The 15,446-nt window shown below is 44.9% G+C and overlaps 1 protein-coding gene across 1 annotated transcript in view; it reads right to left on the reverse strand.

Annotated features, from left to right (window-relative positions):
* OTUD7B (OTU deubiquitinase 7B) overlaps nucleotides 1-15,446 on the reverse strand; it is a 69,121-nt gene that overhangs the window by 11,885 nt on the left and 41,790 nt on the right. The window contains exons 5-6 of the mRNA XM_026656289.2: nucleotides 4,944-5,045; nucleotides 1,402-1,529 (exon numbers count right to left, since the gene is read on the reverse strand). Coding sequence (XP_026512074.1) covers nucleotides 1,402-1,529; nucleotides 4,944-5,045 — 230 coding nt within the window. The remainder of the gene's footprint in view (nucleotides 1-1,401; nucleotides 1,530-4,943; nucleotides 5,046-15,446) is intronic.

Consider the following 15,446-nt stretch of genomic DNA (forward strand, 5'->3'; position numbering starts at 1 on the left):
GCAGATCGGCACAATTCACTGTGCAGATCGGCACAATTCACTGTGCATCTACAATGTACATCTCATTACAGTGAGCTTATTTTGGGGATGGAGGGAGCTTGCACCACTAACCTTTTTTAATCCAAACCCCAATTTACAAGTCAACAGTTCAACTGCACCTTTAATATTTCCAACTGGATGCTCCACTTCCACTGAAATGAAGTCACTCCACTCAGAGATACCAACGCTATTTTAGTATCTTACTCTACACCCAAAGAATGTTTTTGCTTGTTGGATAACATGCTTCCCCAATTCTACTAGGGCTTTTACTCATGAACATAAGAACTGGTGGCAGCCATCACCTGAACTCTGGCATGTCAGTCAGTCACCAGGTGAACGGTCAGACAGATCTTCCAAACAAAGGGACTAGCACAACCCTGTCTTTCATAACACTAGAGGTCATTAAAGCACACAGGATAATTGTGCTTTATTGGCTGTCTACAGCTGGAGACAGCACTCAGATGCCACAGACTGATGAGGTGCTGAAACCTATGCTTTTAACATTAAATGATGAAAAGTCAATTTGTGTTTTTAAATATTCAGTTTTAACAAGGATGGCTCTCTTTCTAAAGCGGGAAATATTAATCTTAAAGTCTTATTTACTAATGACCTTTTTAAAAAAAAAATCAAACAGCTCTAAGGAAAACGTACTGTGTTCTTTAGCACCTAAACACAATGGTATTCTATCTAGCTACTCAAGGACATCTGGTAACTTTCCACCCTGACAAACATACGTCCTTGCTTTCCTGGGCTAGTGTCACAACTGTAATGGTCTTTTAATGTGGTGAGAGTGTGAATTTCCTTTTTTGGTGGTAAAGTCCACACAGCGCTCAGACTGAGAAGTGTCTCTCTGATCTTATCACAAGAGAAGCCTACACAGAGTATGATGCATTTCTTTTCTCTGAAAGAACTGTTTTGTTGGTAGTGACAGGATGTGATCCCTAATGTAGGCACAGTAGGAATGGCTGCAGCAAATCATAATTTAACAATACGGGACAGTATGAGCTTTCACAGTCACGTTGTATTATCCTATTTACACTGGATCTCACTTGGGAACCTAACACATCAGGAATAACAACGTACACCAATACTGCTAACACAGCTATAAGTTAACAGAACATCCTTACCATATGAAAAGAATCTCTTTAAAAGTTTCACAACTGTACTGAAAATGGATGGCTACTTCCCTTCGGAGCGAGCCAATTCACTGTACATTATGGATTTGCCCAAAATTCACATTAAATGTTTAAAAAGCAAAGCTTTCCCCAGAAGAGGAAGCAGCTCCCAGAACCATCTAAAATTGTGCCTGGACATGCCTCCTTGAGTCATAACTAAGAACTCAGTCTTAATTCCTTCTCCTACCTCTTTGTTCTGCTGTGTTTGCTGCCATCGCCACCGCCGCTTGAGAGCTTCCCTTTCCACACCTTTATCCATTAAGGTATAAAGCGATTTGCGAAGCATGAGATCTCGATCGTGGAAACCCCACATACCTACATGGGGGGGGGGGGGGGGGGGGAGGAAAAAGTATTAATAGCCGCTGGCCTTTCTCCAGCCTCTGCCTTCTGAAGATGTGTCTCACGAAAGCCTCACAACAGCCCTGTGAAGTAGGGACGTGCAGTAGAACCTCAGCGTTACGAACGCCTCGGGACTGGAGGTTGTTCGTAACTCTGAACAAAACGTGATGGTTGTTCTTTCAAAAGTTCACAACTGAATATTGACTGAATACAGCTTTGAAACTTTACTATGCAGAAGAAAAATGCTGCTTTTAACGATCTTAATTTAAATGAAACAAGCACAGAAAGTTTCCTTACCGTGTCAAATCTTTTTTTTTAATTTTCCGTTTTAGTGGTTTATGTTTAACACAGTACTGTACTGTATTTGGGGTTTTTTTTGGTCTCTGCTGCTGCCTGTTTGTGTATTTCTGGTTCCAAAGGAGATGTGTGGTTGACCAGTCAGTTCGTAACTCTGGTGTTCGTAACACTGAGGTTCTACTGTATCCCCATTTTACAGATGGGGAAACCAAGGCAGGTAGATAAAGTGACTTGCCTAAGGACATCTCAAGAGTCAGTGACAAAGTTAGGAATGGAACCCAGGAATCCTGACCCCAAGCCCCTCGCTTATCCACAACACAACAGCTGTACAGCATTTTTCTGTAGCACAGAAATATGGAAGTTCGAGTTAAAGTTGCCACTTTTAATTTAAAATACCAAAAAACTCATCAGTAAAGTACTGTGTCCATAAATTATTTGAAATCAATCAAGGGGCCAGGATAACATCTATTTACATGAGGCAGGCTGGCTTCACTACTTATGAACGGCACCAGTCCCATGTAGGAAATACTCCACTTCTGTTGACTTAACTGCAGAAACCTCAGAATATTATAGCAACACGCAGGAGATTAGATCACTGGGGACTAAAACTTGGGCTTCTAAAATGGTCCCAGTCCAGGAGGCAGCATCCCGTGTGTGGGGAAGGAATGGGTGGTTCTGCTACTTTAAATTCCCTTGGCAGATACAGTAAGCTTTGCCAGAGGGAAGGGTAGAGACAAGTATTCTCAAGCTTCTGATATCTTAGGTGCTTATCTGGCCCCTCAGCACAGTAGAATCTGAGCACCTCACAATCTTTAACGTCTTTATCCTCACAGCATTCTTGCTATTAGCTTCATCTTGCAGATGGAGAACAGAGGCATTGCGAGACTACGTGAGCTGCCCAGGGCCACACAGGAAGTCTGGGACAGAGCAGGAATTGAACCTGGATCTCCAAAGGCCCAGGCTAGGTTCCTATACCACTAGACTATCCTTTTCTCTCTGCATAAAATGGATTAAAACCAGAGGATAAGCTACCCTAAAGCAGAAGAGGGTCCCCTGTTTATACAACTCCCCAGCATTGAAGTCCCTTTGGTCCGCTGAAGCCAATGCCTTGGGATGCAAGACTTTTACTGTTCTCTCTTACCCATGCGCTCTCCTTCACTATTTTTATTAGCTTGTCCCACCCCAGTCTGAAAGCCCACAATTTCAAAAGCTGTCCACCGCTATTAAATTGCAGCTAATTTGGCCCTATGGAGAGATCACCTATTCTCTGGAAGTCATAACCATTAACCTAGTCCAAAGAAGCCTTCAGCTTTTGCAAACCTTGGTGGCAGGCACGGTTCATGCCACATATCAAGTCCATACAATCTTATCCTGAGATCTGAGTCTCACCGCAAAGGCGATAAAATATTGAACACTGTGATTTTTATGCAAGATTGACTATAAACCTCAAGCTACATTATTTCAACATAACATTACTATTTTCTAAACCAGGAGTGGGCAAAATTTTTGGCCCGAGGGCCAGATCTGGGTATGGAAAATGTATGGCGGGCCATGAATGCTCACGAAATTGGGGTGCGGGGGTGAGGCCTCTGGGGTGGGGCCAGCAATGAGGAGTTCAGGGTATGGGAGGGGTTGGAGTGCAGGAGGGGTGAAGGCTCCGGTTGGGGGTGTGGGCTCTGGGGTGGGGCTGGGGATGAGGGGCTTGGAGTGCAGAAGGGTGCTCCGGACTGCGACCGAGGGGTTTGGAGGGTGGGAGGGGGATCATGGCTGGTGTAGGAGGGGGTCAGGGGTGCAGGCTCTGGGCGGTGCTTACCTCAAGCAGCTCCCAGAAGCAGCGGCATGTCCCCCCTCCGGCTCCTATGCGGAGAAGTGGCCAGGCAGCTCTGCACGCTGCCCTGTCCGCAGGTGCCGCCCCTGCAGCTCCCTTTGGCCAGGGTTCCTGGCCAATGAGAGCTGCGGTGGAGGCGCTTGGGGCAGGGGCAGAGCACGAAGAACCCTTGGCTGCTCCTACGCTTAGGAGCCGGAGGGGGGACATGCCACTGCTTCTGGGAGCCGTGCAGAGCGGGGCAAGCCCTCGACCCCGATTAAAATGTCTGGAGGGCCAGATGAGGCACCCGGGCCATGGTTTGCCCACCCCTGTTCTAAACAGTGCTAAGGATATTCATTTACTACCAAAAACCTACTTTCATAGTAGGAGAACGTATTTACCCTTCATATATTTCGTTCAGAAATCCATGTCTAAAAATAGAGACGCTGCGGTGTGGGGAGAACCAGGAGTTTTAAAATAATGGGACTAGGACAAAGTGGGGAAATGCTACATACTTCGCTTTAAAAAAGAAATTTAAAAAGAAAAAAAAAGAAATAATCCTTCTCAAGTAGGGATGTTGGCACTATAGGAACTTTTTATTCCCTTCTGCTCTTAGTTCAGTCTTTCATGGAAACACCAGTTCAGAGAATCATCCATGACTTCCCCACAGCTGCATATCTACCTCATTACTCTGACAATACAAATCCTTTGACTGAAAAAAAACCCCAAGCCCATTAAAAATGAAAGACAGGCTTAGCTTGCATCATCCTGAAAGGACTAACGCTCTTGAGGAAAGAATAAATCTCTTCTAGGGGTGGGTTCAGAAAAAGGCAGACAGGTGCACAAACCAGAATTCACTGCCCCATCCTAGGTTATTCTGGACTATGTAGGTTTTCAAGACGGGAACAACACACACACTTACACAGGGCCTTTCAAACTTTAGTCGTGTCACCCTCCTGTGAAGCAGGTGGAAAATGGAGGCACAGAGAGCTGAAGGGATGTGCCCAAAACTACAAATCTAGGATTGGAAGTCAAATTCCTGACTCCTACTCCTGTTCTTAGATCATCTCCCTCTCTGAAATGTAGCAAGTTTTATTTCTCTCCTTTGATGACCCCTCTTTATTTCCTTTATAACATGCTATGCTGTTAAGGGAGGAGATAAAAATCAAGTGAGCGGTTGGAAGTTGTGCCTGCAAAACTTCTCTGCATCTGTTGATACCCAAGTGTCAAAAACTGATCAGTCACGACTGTTATTCACTTCACCATGAATTGTTTTGAGGTCTTACCCAGGGAGGCAGCATGAAGCAGGCAGTTCCCGTCGCCTGTCGTCGCCAAAGGAAGTAGCCTTTGGCAGCTGGGATCAACGTTAGCCCACCAGTTCAGGCGACCTGTGGAAATATTTCAGAGACCCCCCACTGTAAGCTCATACTTGACACAGGAAGAACAATCGTTGTCTTTGCCTGTTCAAAGGCGAAAGGTGGAACGGATTGTAGCTTGGCCTGTCTCAGAGCACCCGACAAACAGGAATAAGCAGTTATGTATCCACTTTCCAGTGGGGAACAAACATATTTCATTGCATTTTCTGACCTAGATGACCCTTCCCCGCCCCCCATCTGTTTTTCAGCAGAGAACAAATCTATCCGAAGAAAAAATAAGGAAGGAGCTCAAAGTAACAAGTAAACAGCCAGAGAAACCCTCTTACAGTAGTAGCTGAACAGCGAAAACGTCATTATGGCTCAGTTGATACCAATCATGCCTCTGAGCAGAAGGATGTGGGACTCAAGTTATGCCTAAATAGATCGAGGTGGCCCATACTGCTGGCTGTGTCGGCTTTTGAATGAGACATTAGTATTCTCTCTGGCTGGATCTGATGAGGGCCCTTGTGGACGTTAAAGATCCCTATAGCATTTTAAACAAAAATAGCAATTGGTGTCTCCAGTATCAGAGACAAACTTCCCTGGCCACTCTGGAAAGCCAAGCCCTACCATCTGTAAACATATTAAAGATATAAAAGGGAGGAATACGAGTTGCCATAAGCGACAAGTACATTAGGCTACACTGACAGGGGATAATAGGGGAAGTACAGGGATGGTGGGGTTTTATCATCTTTTCCAGAAGGTGAATGGACAACCAACTACAGTCTAAACTAACATGCACGCCAAACAAATCCATTCTGCAAGACACTCAAACATTTAGGCCTGGTCCACACTAACCCCCCACTTCGGACTAAGGTACGCAAATTCAGCTACGTTAATAACGTAGCTGAATTCAAAGTACCTTAGTCCGAACTTACCACGGGTCCAGACGCGGCAGGAAGGCTCCCCCGTCGATGCCGCGTACTCCTCTCGCCGAGCTGGAGTACCGGCATCGACGGCGAGCACTTCCGGGATCGATTTATCGCGTCTAGACAAGACGCGATAAATCGATCCCAGAAGATCGATTGCCTGCTGCCGAACCAGGAAGTAAGTGTAGACGTACCCTTAGTGTCTTTCATCGGATGTCAGGTTCTTTACAAGCTTTAATACAGTACATTAAACCACACAACACCCATGTGAGGTAGATTACCACATTGACCCATTTTACAGCTGAGGACAGTCAGAGAGGGTGAAGTGACTTACTTGAGGTCACATGAACTAAGGGGCAGAGCTGGAAACAGAATCCAGGAGGCCTGGCTCCCAATCCTGAGCTTCAGCCTTGAACATCAGCAGAAAAATTGTTCAACTGCAAAATGCTATTTTTAGTTTCTCCTGGTGGTTTCATCATTCATATCTTAAGCATTCAGCGGTATACTGTACAATGTTCTTTTTCTCTGTTTGCCAGTTCAGGAACAGTACTTGGGAAAATTCATTGATCTCACCAACTAAGCAGCTTTGAAAGTCTTTCCCCACATGATCTTAGCAGCCAATATGTGAACTGTCAGATTAGTGCTTTAGACAGTTTAAAAACTGGGAATCCGAGCTCTCAGGTAGTATAAAGCATTTGAAACACTGCAAATCAAGATATGGCCTCTCGGATCATCTGAAAAGCAAACTGACTTTGAAAAATTAATTTTAAGAATCATGGTCATGTGTAGTGTAACTGGAAGAAGTTGAATCTTTGTTTATACGAAGAAAACAAAGTTAGTTTACAGTAGTAACCAGCAGAGAAATCTACAGAAGTGTTCCAAGCCATCTTTAAGCAGGATTCGGCTCGCCCTGTATTTTAAACCATGTCCTCTAAACAACGTGTTCCCCAGCTCCCAATGACCACTGTTAACTTCTCCACAATAGACCAACTGAATGTCAATCAGCAGGCAATAGGCTGGCGTGCCTCTATTCATACTCCAAATAAGTGGAATCAGCATGTGAACCCGTCTTTAGAAAAACTAGGTCTCTTCCCAGCACTGCAATTTAGCTGTCTAGTCCACAGAGTCCGTGAAGAGTCTCTGCTAGTTATTAGATACAGACAACACTTAAAAATTTAGAAACACACATTTCTTGTGATTTTTCTTTGCAGTTTGACCAACAACAGATGCAGAAGAACTAAATTAAGGAAGTTTTAACACCACAAAGGGATAAACAGAGAAAGCACAAAATGGAGCGCTAACTGCAATCTGATGCCAGTAATTTCTTTTCCTGGGACTAGAAAAGGAATCCACTCTAGATGAAAACTGTTTAGTACACAACCTCTCAAGACAATAGCTCCACTCAGAAAAGCAGGCTATTTTCAGTCAATATAGCTTCTGGCACAGCAAAGTCACAACCCTTCGCCAAGTGGAATGGTGCCAGAAGAGTAAATTGAGAAACAAAACAGCTTCTGACAAAAGCTAAACAAAATTTAACACTGCCGTAGTGACTCTTAAGCCTTTTGTCCACTTCACATGTTTTCCTGGGAATTTGTTCCCCTTTCAGCTACTAAACTTTAACGTGTACAAGGAAGTTAACTTTCCTGGCTTTTAACTGTAATGCTGGTTACTGTCTGAATAGATTGTGCAGTCTCAGGCCTGGGCTACATATAAAATTTAGATTAACATAGCTATGCTGCTCAGAGGTGTGAAAAACCTCACATCTCTGAAAGCCAAACCTATGCAGACCTAACCTCCAGTGTAGACACAGGTAGGTAGATGGAAGAGTGCTTCCATCAACCTAGCTACTGCCACTCGGGGAGGTGGATTGCCTACAGTGACAGTAAAACCCCTTCTGTTGCTGTAGGAAGCGTCTACACTACAGCATTAGAGCGGCATAGCTTCAGCACCGTAGTTTTGCCTCTGTGGTGCCCATAGTGTAGACATGGCCTCTCGCAATGCAACACCAGTTTAAAGTCAGAGGACACACTTTAGAGAGGCATTTTCTATTTGCAGCCTGTAATCAGGATGTGTTACATACACCCAAAGGGACATACGAGTAGCAATTTGTACCTATTTCCACATGTGCCAAGTTATGCAAAAGCGGGCACCTCAACTCCATTCCCTTAAAACATTTCCAAAACCCATTCCTGAATGTTTTGCTTTTTCCAAGGTGATGGAAAGACCAAGATACCTGCTAAAAGTCTTGAAAACAAGATACCCAGACACAATTAGAGAAGTCTATCTTAAGCTGTGTGCCCAGCGCTAGCCCAAAAGCAGGCCAGTTCTCTCTGCAACCTTAGCTTCAGAGATACAATTACACTACAAGTGGCTTTGGTTAGCAAGTCAAATGAATATGAGCACTGAGAAGTACAGCTAACAATAACCCAGGAATAGTTTATTTTGTACTTCCAGTGAAAATCCCAGTTTGCTCTTCTTTTCCAGCCTCAGAGCTATTAGGCTGCCTTACCATGGCCTAGAGATGGATTTCAGGTAATAGGTAGTTGAACACTGTGGCAGACTTAAGTGTAGGGAGAGAGTAACCACAGGAACCTAAAAGGTGCCATCACTCAAACCACCTGTCACCAGAATTGCAGTAGCTAGTGGCTTTAGAGACTAGCAGGAGATGCACATTTCAAAGGGTTCAAAGTTTGTGTCAAATGCCAGCACCCAAAGTCTTAAAAGATCTGATTTTAAACACCTAACTGTCCATCCATTTTTTTTAATGTTATATAAAAAACCTCTGTAGTGACTCTTAAGCCTTTTCCCAGGAAAAACATGTGAAGTGGACAATTTGTTCTCATTTCAGCTGCTAAACTTTAACATGTACAAGGAAGTTAACTTTCCTGGCTTTTAACTGTAACTCTGGTTAGTGTCTGACTAGGTTGTGCAGTCTGGTTGAAACTACAGTAAATACCAGAATTATCGGACACAGATGAACACTATTTGTTGGGGTAGAGTCAACATGGCTTTTGTAAAGGGAAATCACGCCTCACCAATCTATTAGAATTCTTTGAGAGTGTCAACAAGCATGTTGATTAGGGCGACAGTGGATATAGTGTACTTAAACTTTCAGAAAGCCTTCAACAAGCTCCCTCACCAAGGGCTCTTAAGCAAAGTAAGCAGTCATCGGATAAAGGGGAAGGTCCTCTCATGGATCAGTAACTGGTTAAAAGACTGGAAACAAAGGGTAGGAATAAATGACAGTTTTCACAGTGGAGAGGGGTAAATAGCAGGGTCCTCCCAAGCTCTGTAACCTATTCATAAATGATCTGAAAAAGGGGATAAACAGTGAGGTGGCAAAGTCCACAGATGATACAAAATAACTCAAAAGAGTTAACTCCAAAGCTGACTGCGAGGAGTTACAAAAGGATCTTACAAAACTGGGTGACTAGGCAACAAAACGGCAGATGAAATTCAGTGTTGATAAATGCACTCTACATACAAAATGATGGGGTCTAAATTAGCTGTTACAACTCAAGAAAGATCTTTGAGTCACTGTGGAGAGTTCTCTGAAACATCCGCTCAATGTGCAGCAACGATCAAAAAAAGCTAACAGAATGTTAGCAAGGGATAGATAATAAGACAGAAAATAATGCTGCTATATAATTCCATTGTATGCCCACACGTTGAATATTGCATGAAGTTCTCGTCGCCACAAAAGGAAGCATTTCTTCACACACAGCACAGTCAAACTGTGGAACTCATTGTCAGGAGATGTTGTGAAGGCCAAAAGTATAACTTAGTTCAGAAAAGAATGAGAAATTCATTGAGGAAAGGTCCATCAATGGCTATGAGCCAAGATGGTCAGGGACACAACCTCATGCTCTGGGTGTCCCTAAACTTCTGACAGCCACAAGCTAGGATGGGACGACAGGGGACCATCAATGATTGCCCTGTTCTGTTGATTCCCTCTGAAGCATCTGGCACCGGTGACTGTCGGAAGACAGGATTGTGGGCTAGATGGACCATTGGTTTGACCCATTATGGCCATTTCTTACTTTCTTAGTATTTGTACTACAGTAGCACTTACAGGCTCCAACTGCGGGAGCTTGCCCCGCTCCGTGAAGCTTCTGGAAGCAGCAGCACCCCCTCCTCCAGCTCCTATGCGTAGAGGCAGCCAGGGGGCTCCACACGCTGCTCCTGCCCCAAGCGCTGCCAATGGGAGCTGCGGGGGTGGCGCCTGTGGACGGGGCAGCGTGCAGAGCTGCTTGGCCACGCCTCCGCATAGGAGCGGAGTGGGGACATGCTGCTGCTTCTGGGAGCTCCTTGAGGTAAACGCCGCCCGGAGCCTGCACCCTGCCCCCGTCCCGCACCCTAACCCCCTGCCCCAGCCCTGATCCCTCTTCTGCCCTCTGAACCCCTCGATCTTAGCCCAAAGCACACTCCTGCACCCCCAACCCCTCCTTCCCAGCCCCCTCCCCCCCCCCCCACTCCAACCCCCTGGCCCAGCCCTGATCCCCCTCCCGCCCTCCGAACCCCTCGGTCCCAGCCCCCCTAGAGCCTGCAGGTGGAGCCCTCACCCCCAGGCAGAGCCCTCACCCCCTCCCACACCCCAACCCCCAATTTCAGGAGCATTCGTGGCCCGCCCTAAAAATTTCCATACCCAGATGTGGCCCTCGGGCCAAAAAGTTTGCCCGAGATAAAGAAAGGGTGGGGTGGAAAGAAAGTCATTGCCACTCCCAATTTACAGATGAGGATCTGAGCAACAGAGAAATCAAGGGAGCTGCTCATGGTCCAGAGAATCTGTAGCAGAGCCAGAGACTGAATGCAGAACTCGAGTCCCACTTCCTTAGCCACAAAACCATCCTTCCTCTGTAACAAGAGAGCACAGTAACTACCACGAGTTACTTGTCCTCTTGCGTCTCAGACTGACGCGACCGATTTAACATCAACGCCCACCACCACATTGCTCATTTACTGTTGAGCACATTTTTTCCTCCTACTGAATCACTGAGCATTGGGTGTGTTGGGTGGAATCAAAATTTAAAGTAGGTTAAGAGAGCAAAGAAATGAATAAAGAGGACAGCTTGGAAAGTGCAATTAAGAGAACTGGTGTCTATACTGAGGCGAGTTCTTTTAAATATTAATCATAGCTTCTGTTTTTTCATAGTTCTTGATTATATATTAAATAGTAGTTAACTCACCCCCTGATTCTCCTCATCAAAGCTAGGAAAGCCCACACAAAACGGATTTGACAGTCTGAACATTTTTACCTTTGAAATTTGACAGCTATGATGAGAGCCTATTCCCATGTACGGATGCATTTACAGTTAGCTCTCTCCTTGAACACGGGGCTTTTTCAACCTTTCAGAAAGTTACGTGAATTTAAGGCTCATATAAGATGCTGAGTGACAGCCCCAGAGACACAAGTCCTGTATCTATAGAAAACGTACAGTAGAGGCAATGGTGTAGCACAAACTTCACCGGCAACTTGACCAATGTGGCTTAACCCTTGAGGAACCATCTCTATGGAGTTAATTCCACATCAGGGCCCATTCAATCATTGGCCTCTCCACTGAGAATGCCAACAGAGGGTCCAATTAGCACAAAAGGCGGTCGGGGATAGAGAGGTGGGGTTTGCAGCATGAGCACCTGACCAGCAAGAACTGGAGAGGCTATATATTTTATTACAAATTCCGTGAGTGATCCAAACCCCAGAGAGGCATTAGAGACGCTTTTGAAACAGTATTGAACTAGCAATGAATCGGACTTAACTGTGAACCTACCTCTAGTAACAGCCAGTCTAGCCAACAACATACTAGCCAGAATATTTGCAGAACCTCTGAAAGCTGAAAATGCATGATATGTAGTGCTTTGGAGGATGGCTTGGAGAAGCGTGTATGCATTTGTTTGTATATTAAAACTAGGCAAAAGGTAACACCCTGATAGAAAAAGACCTTTATTAAGGCCAGTGGAAGTCTTGTATTGATTTCTCTTATCACCCATTAACAAATGGGAGGTTTCCATTCTGAGCATAAGACATCTGTTTGCCATTCACTCGCTGACTCTTCATCAGCAGGGTAAATTGCGTTCAATGACAGGACATGCTTAGTTCTAACCTCATCATACAGCAATTTTGAATAGTCTGCCTACAGACGGCGATTCACAGATGTATTACCGTAACTTATAAATAGAAGAAAGCAGAAGTTCTCTTGCCAATATGCGGTGGGGCTTTTTTAAAAAGCTACTCAGCATTGCTCAACTGATCTCTAGGGAGGACTGACGGTCGTGTGATTAAGGCCCAAGTCTGGAAGAGAAGATCCGGAGCCTATGCCCAGCTTTTCCACAGTTTTCTATGCAACCTTGAGCAAGTAACTTCACCTCTAGCTGTAAAGGAAGGAAAATACTTACAAGGTGTGTAGTAAGACTCAGTCCATTAGCGTTTATGAAGTGCTTCAGGATGCTCAGAAGGAGGAATATTAAAAGGTCTGATTCTCAGGCCTGGTCTACACTAGGAAATTAGGTCGGTATAACTACATCGCTCAGGGGTGTGAAAATCCACACGCCCTGAACAACGCAGTTAAACCAACCTAACTCCCCTAGTGTAAACAGTGCTAAGTCGATGGCCGAGTTCTCCTGTTGACCTAGCTGCTGCTTCTCAGGGAGGTGGGTTATCTGCACCAGAGGTCCCCAAACTGTGGGGTGCACCCCTGTAGGGGGGCATGGAGGAAAATTCAGGGGGACACAGCGGGCCCAGGCCAGTCCCCATGGGGTCAGGGAGGGAGCACCATCCAGCCCCGCCCCCAGCCTCAATTCCCCTCCCCAGCCTTGGAGCAGTTCTGCATCTAGCCGGGGGCCCAACTGCCGGGTCCCACCACAGCCTGGCAACAGCTCCGTTCCCGGACCTTCCCCCAGCTACGATCTCCTTATCCTGTCCGCGTCCCCTCCCCTCCTGAAGCAATGGTGCCGCTCCCGGCCCTGGTGGAGTGGGAAGGCAAGTTCAGGGTCGGTGGGACCACTGACCTACACCACCAGGAGAACCCCTCCTGTTAGCGTCGGTAGCGTCTTCGCTGCAGCACTACAGCTCTGCATTGTTTTAAGTCTAGACAAGCCCTCAGTTACAACAAGGCCTGTTTTCACCACTCTGGCAGCGTAAAGAAGCTTTAAAGTGGTTGTCAATTACACTGCCCTTTTACACAACCAGTACAGCAAAGGGTCCTTTATGTAACTGAGAATTAGACCTTAAGCTTATGTCATCCACTAACGATACTGCACACTAACCTCACAATAAAGGAATTAATTTAAAATCTGAGAATGAAACTCAAGTGTTGTTCTGAATTAAGTTTGAAACATTTGAAATGTTGTTTAATACACAGGATATTTCTATATTAAAAACAAATACCTACAGTATTTAAGTTAAATAAACACAGAATGTAGTTGCATTTCATCTTCAAAGAGCTTTCTAGACATCTATTAATTCAGTCTATCACCTCTATCACTCCTCCAATCTGATAGGAATTACCCTATTACAGTCAAGGGTCTGCTCCAGCTCTATTGAAGTCAATGGGAATCTTTCCACTGCCTATAACCACAGTAATTCAGGAAAGAATCCAGGAGTTCTCACTCCCAGGTCATTGGTCTAACCACTAGATATGTTACGTGCTCTAGAGTATATAAATTCTGCAAAATCATTGGAATAAAATATATTTGAGTTACCCAGTTACATTTTGAAATAAAATTCTCCTCAATCATTTGTGTGTCAACACACATTCCAGATTAAAAAAATGCGTATCTAATATCCATCTAGATATGACCACAGGCTAGGATACATGAAATTTATTCTCATTAGAAAGAATGGCTTCACTACTGCTGAATGGCAAAGCCACAAGTAACAATATCACCCATATCAAGTGTCAATTTCCAAAACCTCAGAATATTTATTACAGAGACACTCAAGCAGATTCGGTCTAAAATTTGACCTACCTTAAAATGCATGTTACCTACTGAGGAAAAAGTCTTTTATTTAGAAATGTGTATTGGTGGTGCAGGCAAAAAAGGATGAGGTAAAGTGCAGAGAGATTTAAAAAAAAATTCACACAGCAAGGGGGTGTTAGAATTTGGAAGACTTTATCTCCAAGTCTTCTGCTCAGATCCTTTTAAAAAGAGGATGATTTTGAAGAAATCTCAAGTTTATTAGCTTGATTCACCCAGATTGTAATAAGCTTCTAAGACATCAGAATTCACTAGTCCCCTTCTCCTACTTTATTCAGGGTTTCCCACACCCCACCTCTAATGCTTTTATTACAGGAGACGTAGGATCTACCCTGTGCGCACACATAAAGCATGCCTGCACTGCTGGTGGTGATTATATTTGACACAAATTTTCTGGCTGCTGGAGTGTGGAGATCAACGTCTATCATGCTGACCAATACCATCTCATTGTTTCCTTATACTCTCCCGTCTATTTGTATCCATCTGTTGTCTCTCGTTATCTTAGATTGTGAGCTCGAGGGCACGGACTGTCTTTGTTCTATATATGTACAGCGCCTAGCACAATGGGATCCTGGTCCACAACTAGGGCTCCTAGGTGCTTCAATATTACAAATAAATAATAATAATACACAATACATGTTGGTTTATACATTTCATGCTTTCACCCTCTAGAAAGCCCTGGTAATGTATGTGCGTCCCCTCACACACAAACCAAATCTTACTTGCAGACTGCATTGTAACCTTTCATCAATAGTGTGACAGGGAAATAGTGTGTTGAAACCATAAACAGATCTGCACTCACTATGGGCTTGTCTACACTACCCGCCGGATCGGCGGGCAGCAATCAAGCCAGCGGGGGATTGATTTATTGCGTCAGACGCGATAAATCGACCGCTGAGCGCTCTCCTGTCGACTCCAGTACTCCACCAGAACGAGACGTGCAAGCGGAGTCGACGGGAGAGCATCAGCTGTCGACCTACTGCAGTCAAGGCTCCGCAGTAAGTAGATCTAAGTATGTCGACTTCAGCTACGCTATTCACGTAGCTGAAGTTGCGTATCTTAGATCGACCCCGCGCAGTAGTGTAGACAAGCCCTATGAGGTACCTCCTCAGGGAAACCGAAGTTTAGCATGCAGCTCTACTTGCACTACTTATGCATCAGTTTCATGTGTATTTTCAGGTTGCTGCACTAAGGTAGTTACCATGCATCTTTTTCCAAATCGTGCATTTTAAAATGTATTGACAGGCATTAATTGTCACCTGCTATTATATATATATTGGGTAAAAACCTCTCCCTCCTTTCTCACATCAATCACTGAAGAAATAGTACACAGGAGAAATGAAATCTTAAGTGAGGGAGAAGTAGGGAGTACTGCTGGGCAATTGTGATGGGGCATCCACCCTACGCTGGTCTGTAAGGGGTTAATGAGCCCTAAGGAGGCTGCGCAAAAAGCCGCCAATAGGAGGGGGGTCTGTGCAGAGCAGCCAATCAGGGCCTGGCAGGCCCATATAAGAAGAGCTGCAGGGCAGAG

The sequence above is a fragment of the Terrapene carolina genome, unplaced genomic scaffold (assembly GCF_002925995.2).
Source record: "Terrapene carolina triunguis isolate 2854851 unplaced genomic scaffold, T_m_triunguis-2.0 Scaffold227, whole genome shotgun sequence".
NCBI lineage: Eukaryota > Metazoa > Chordata > Testudines > Emydidae > Terrapene > Terrapene triunguis.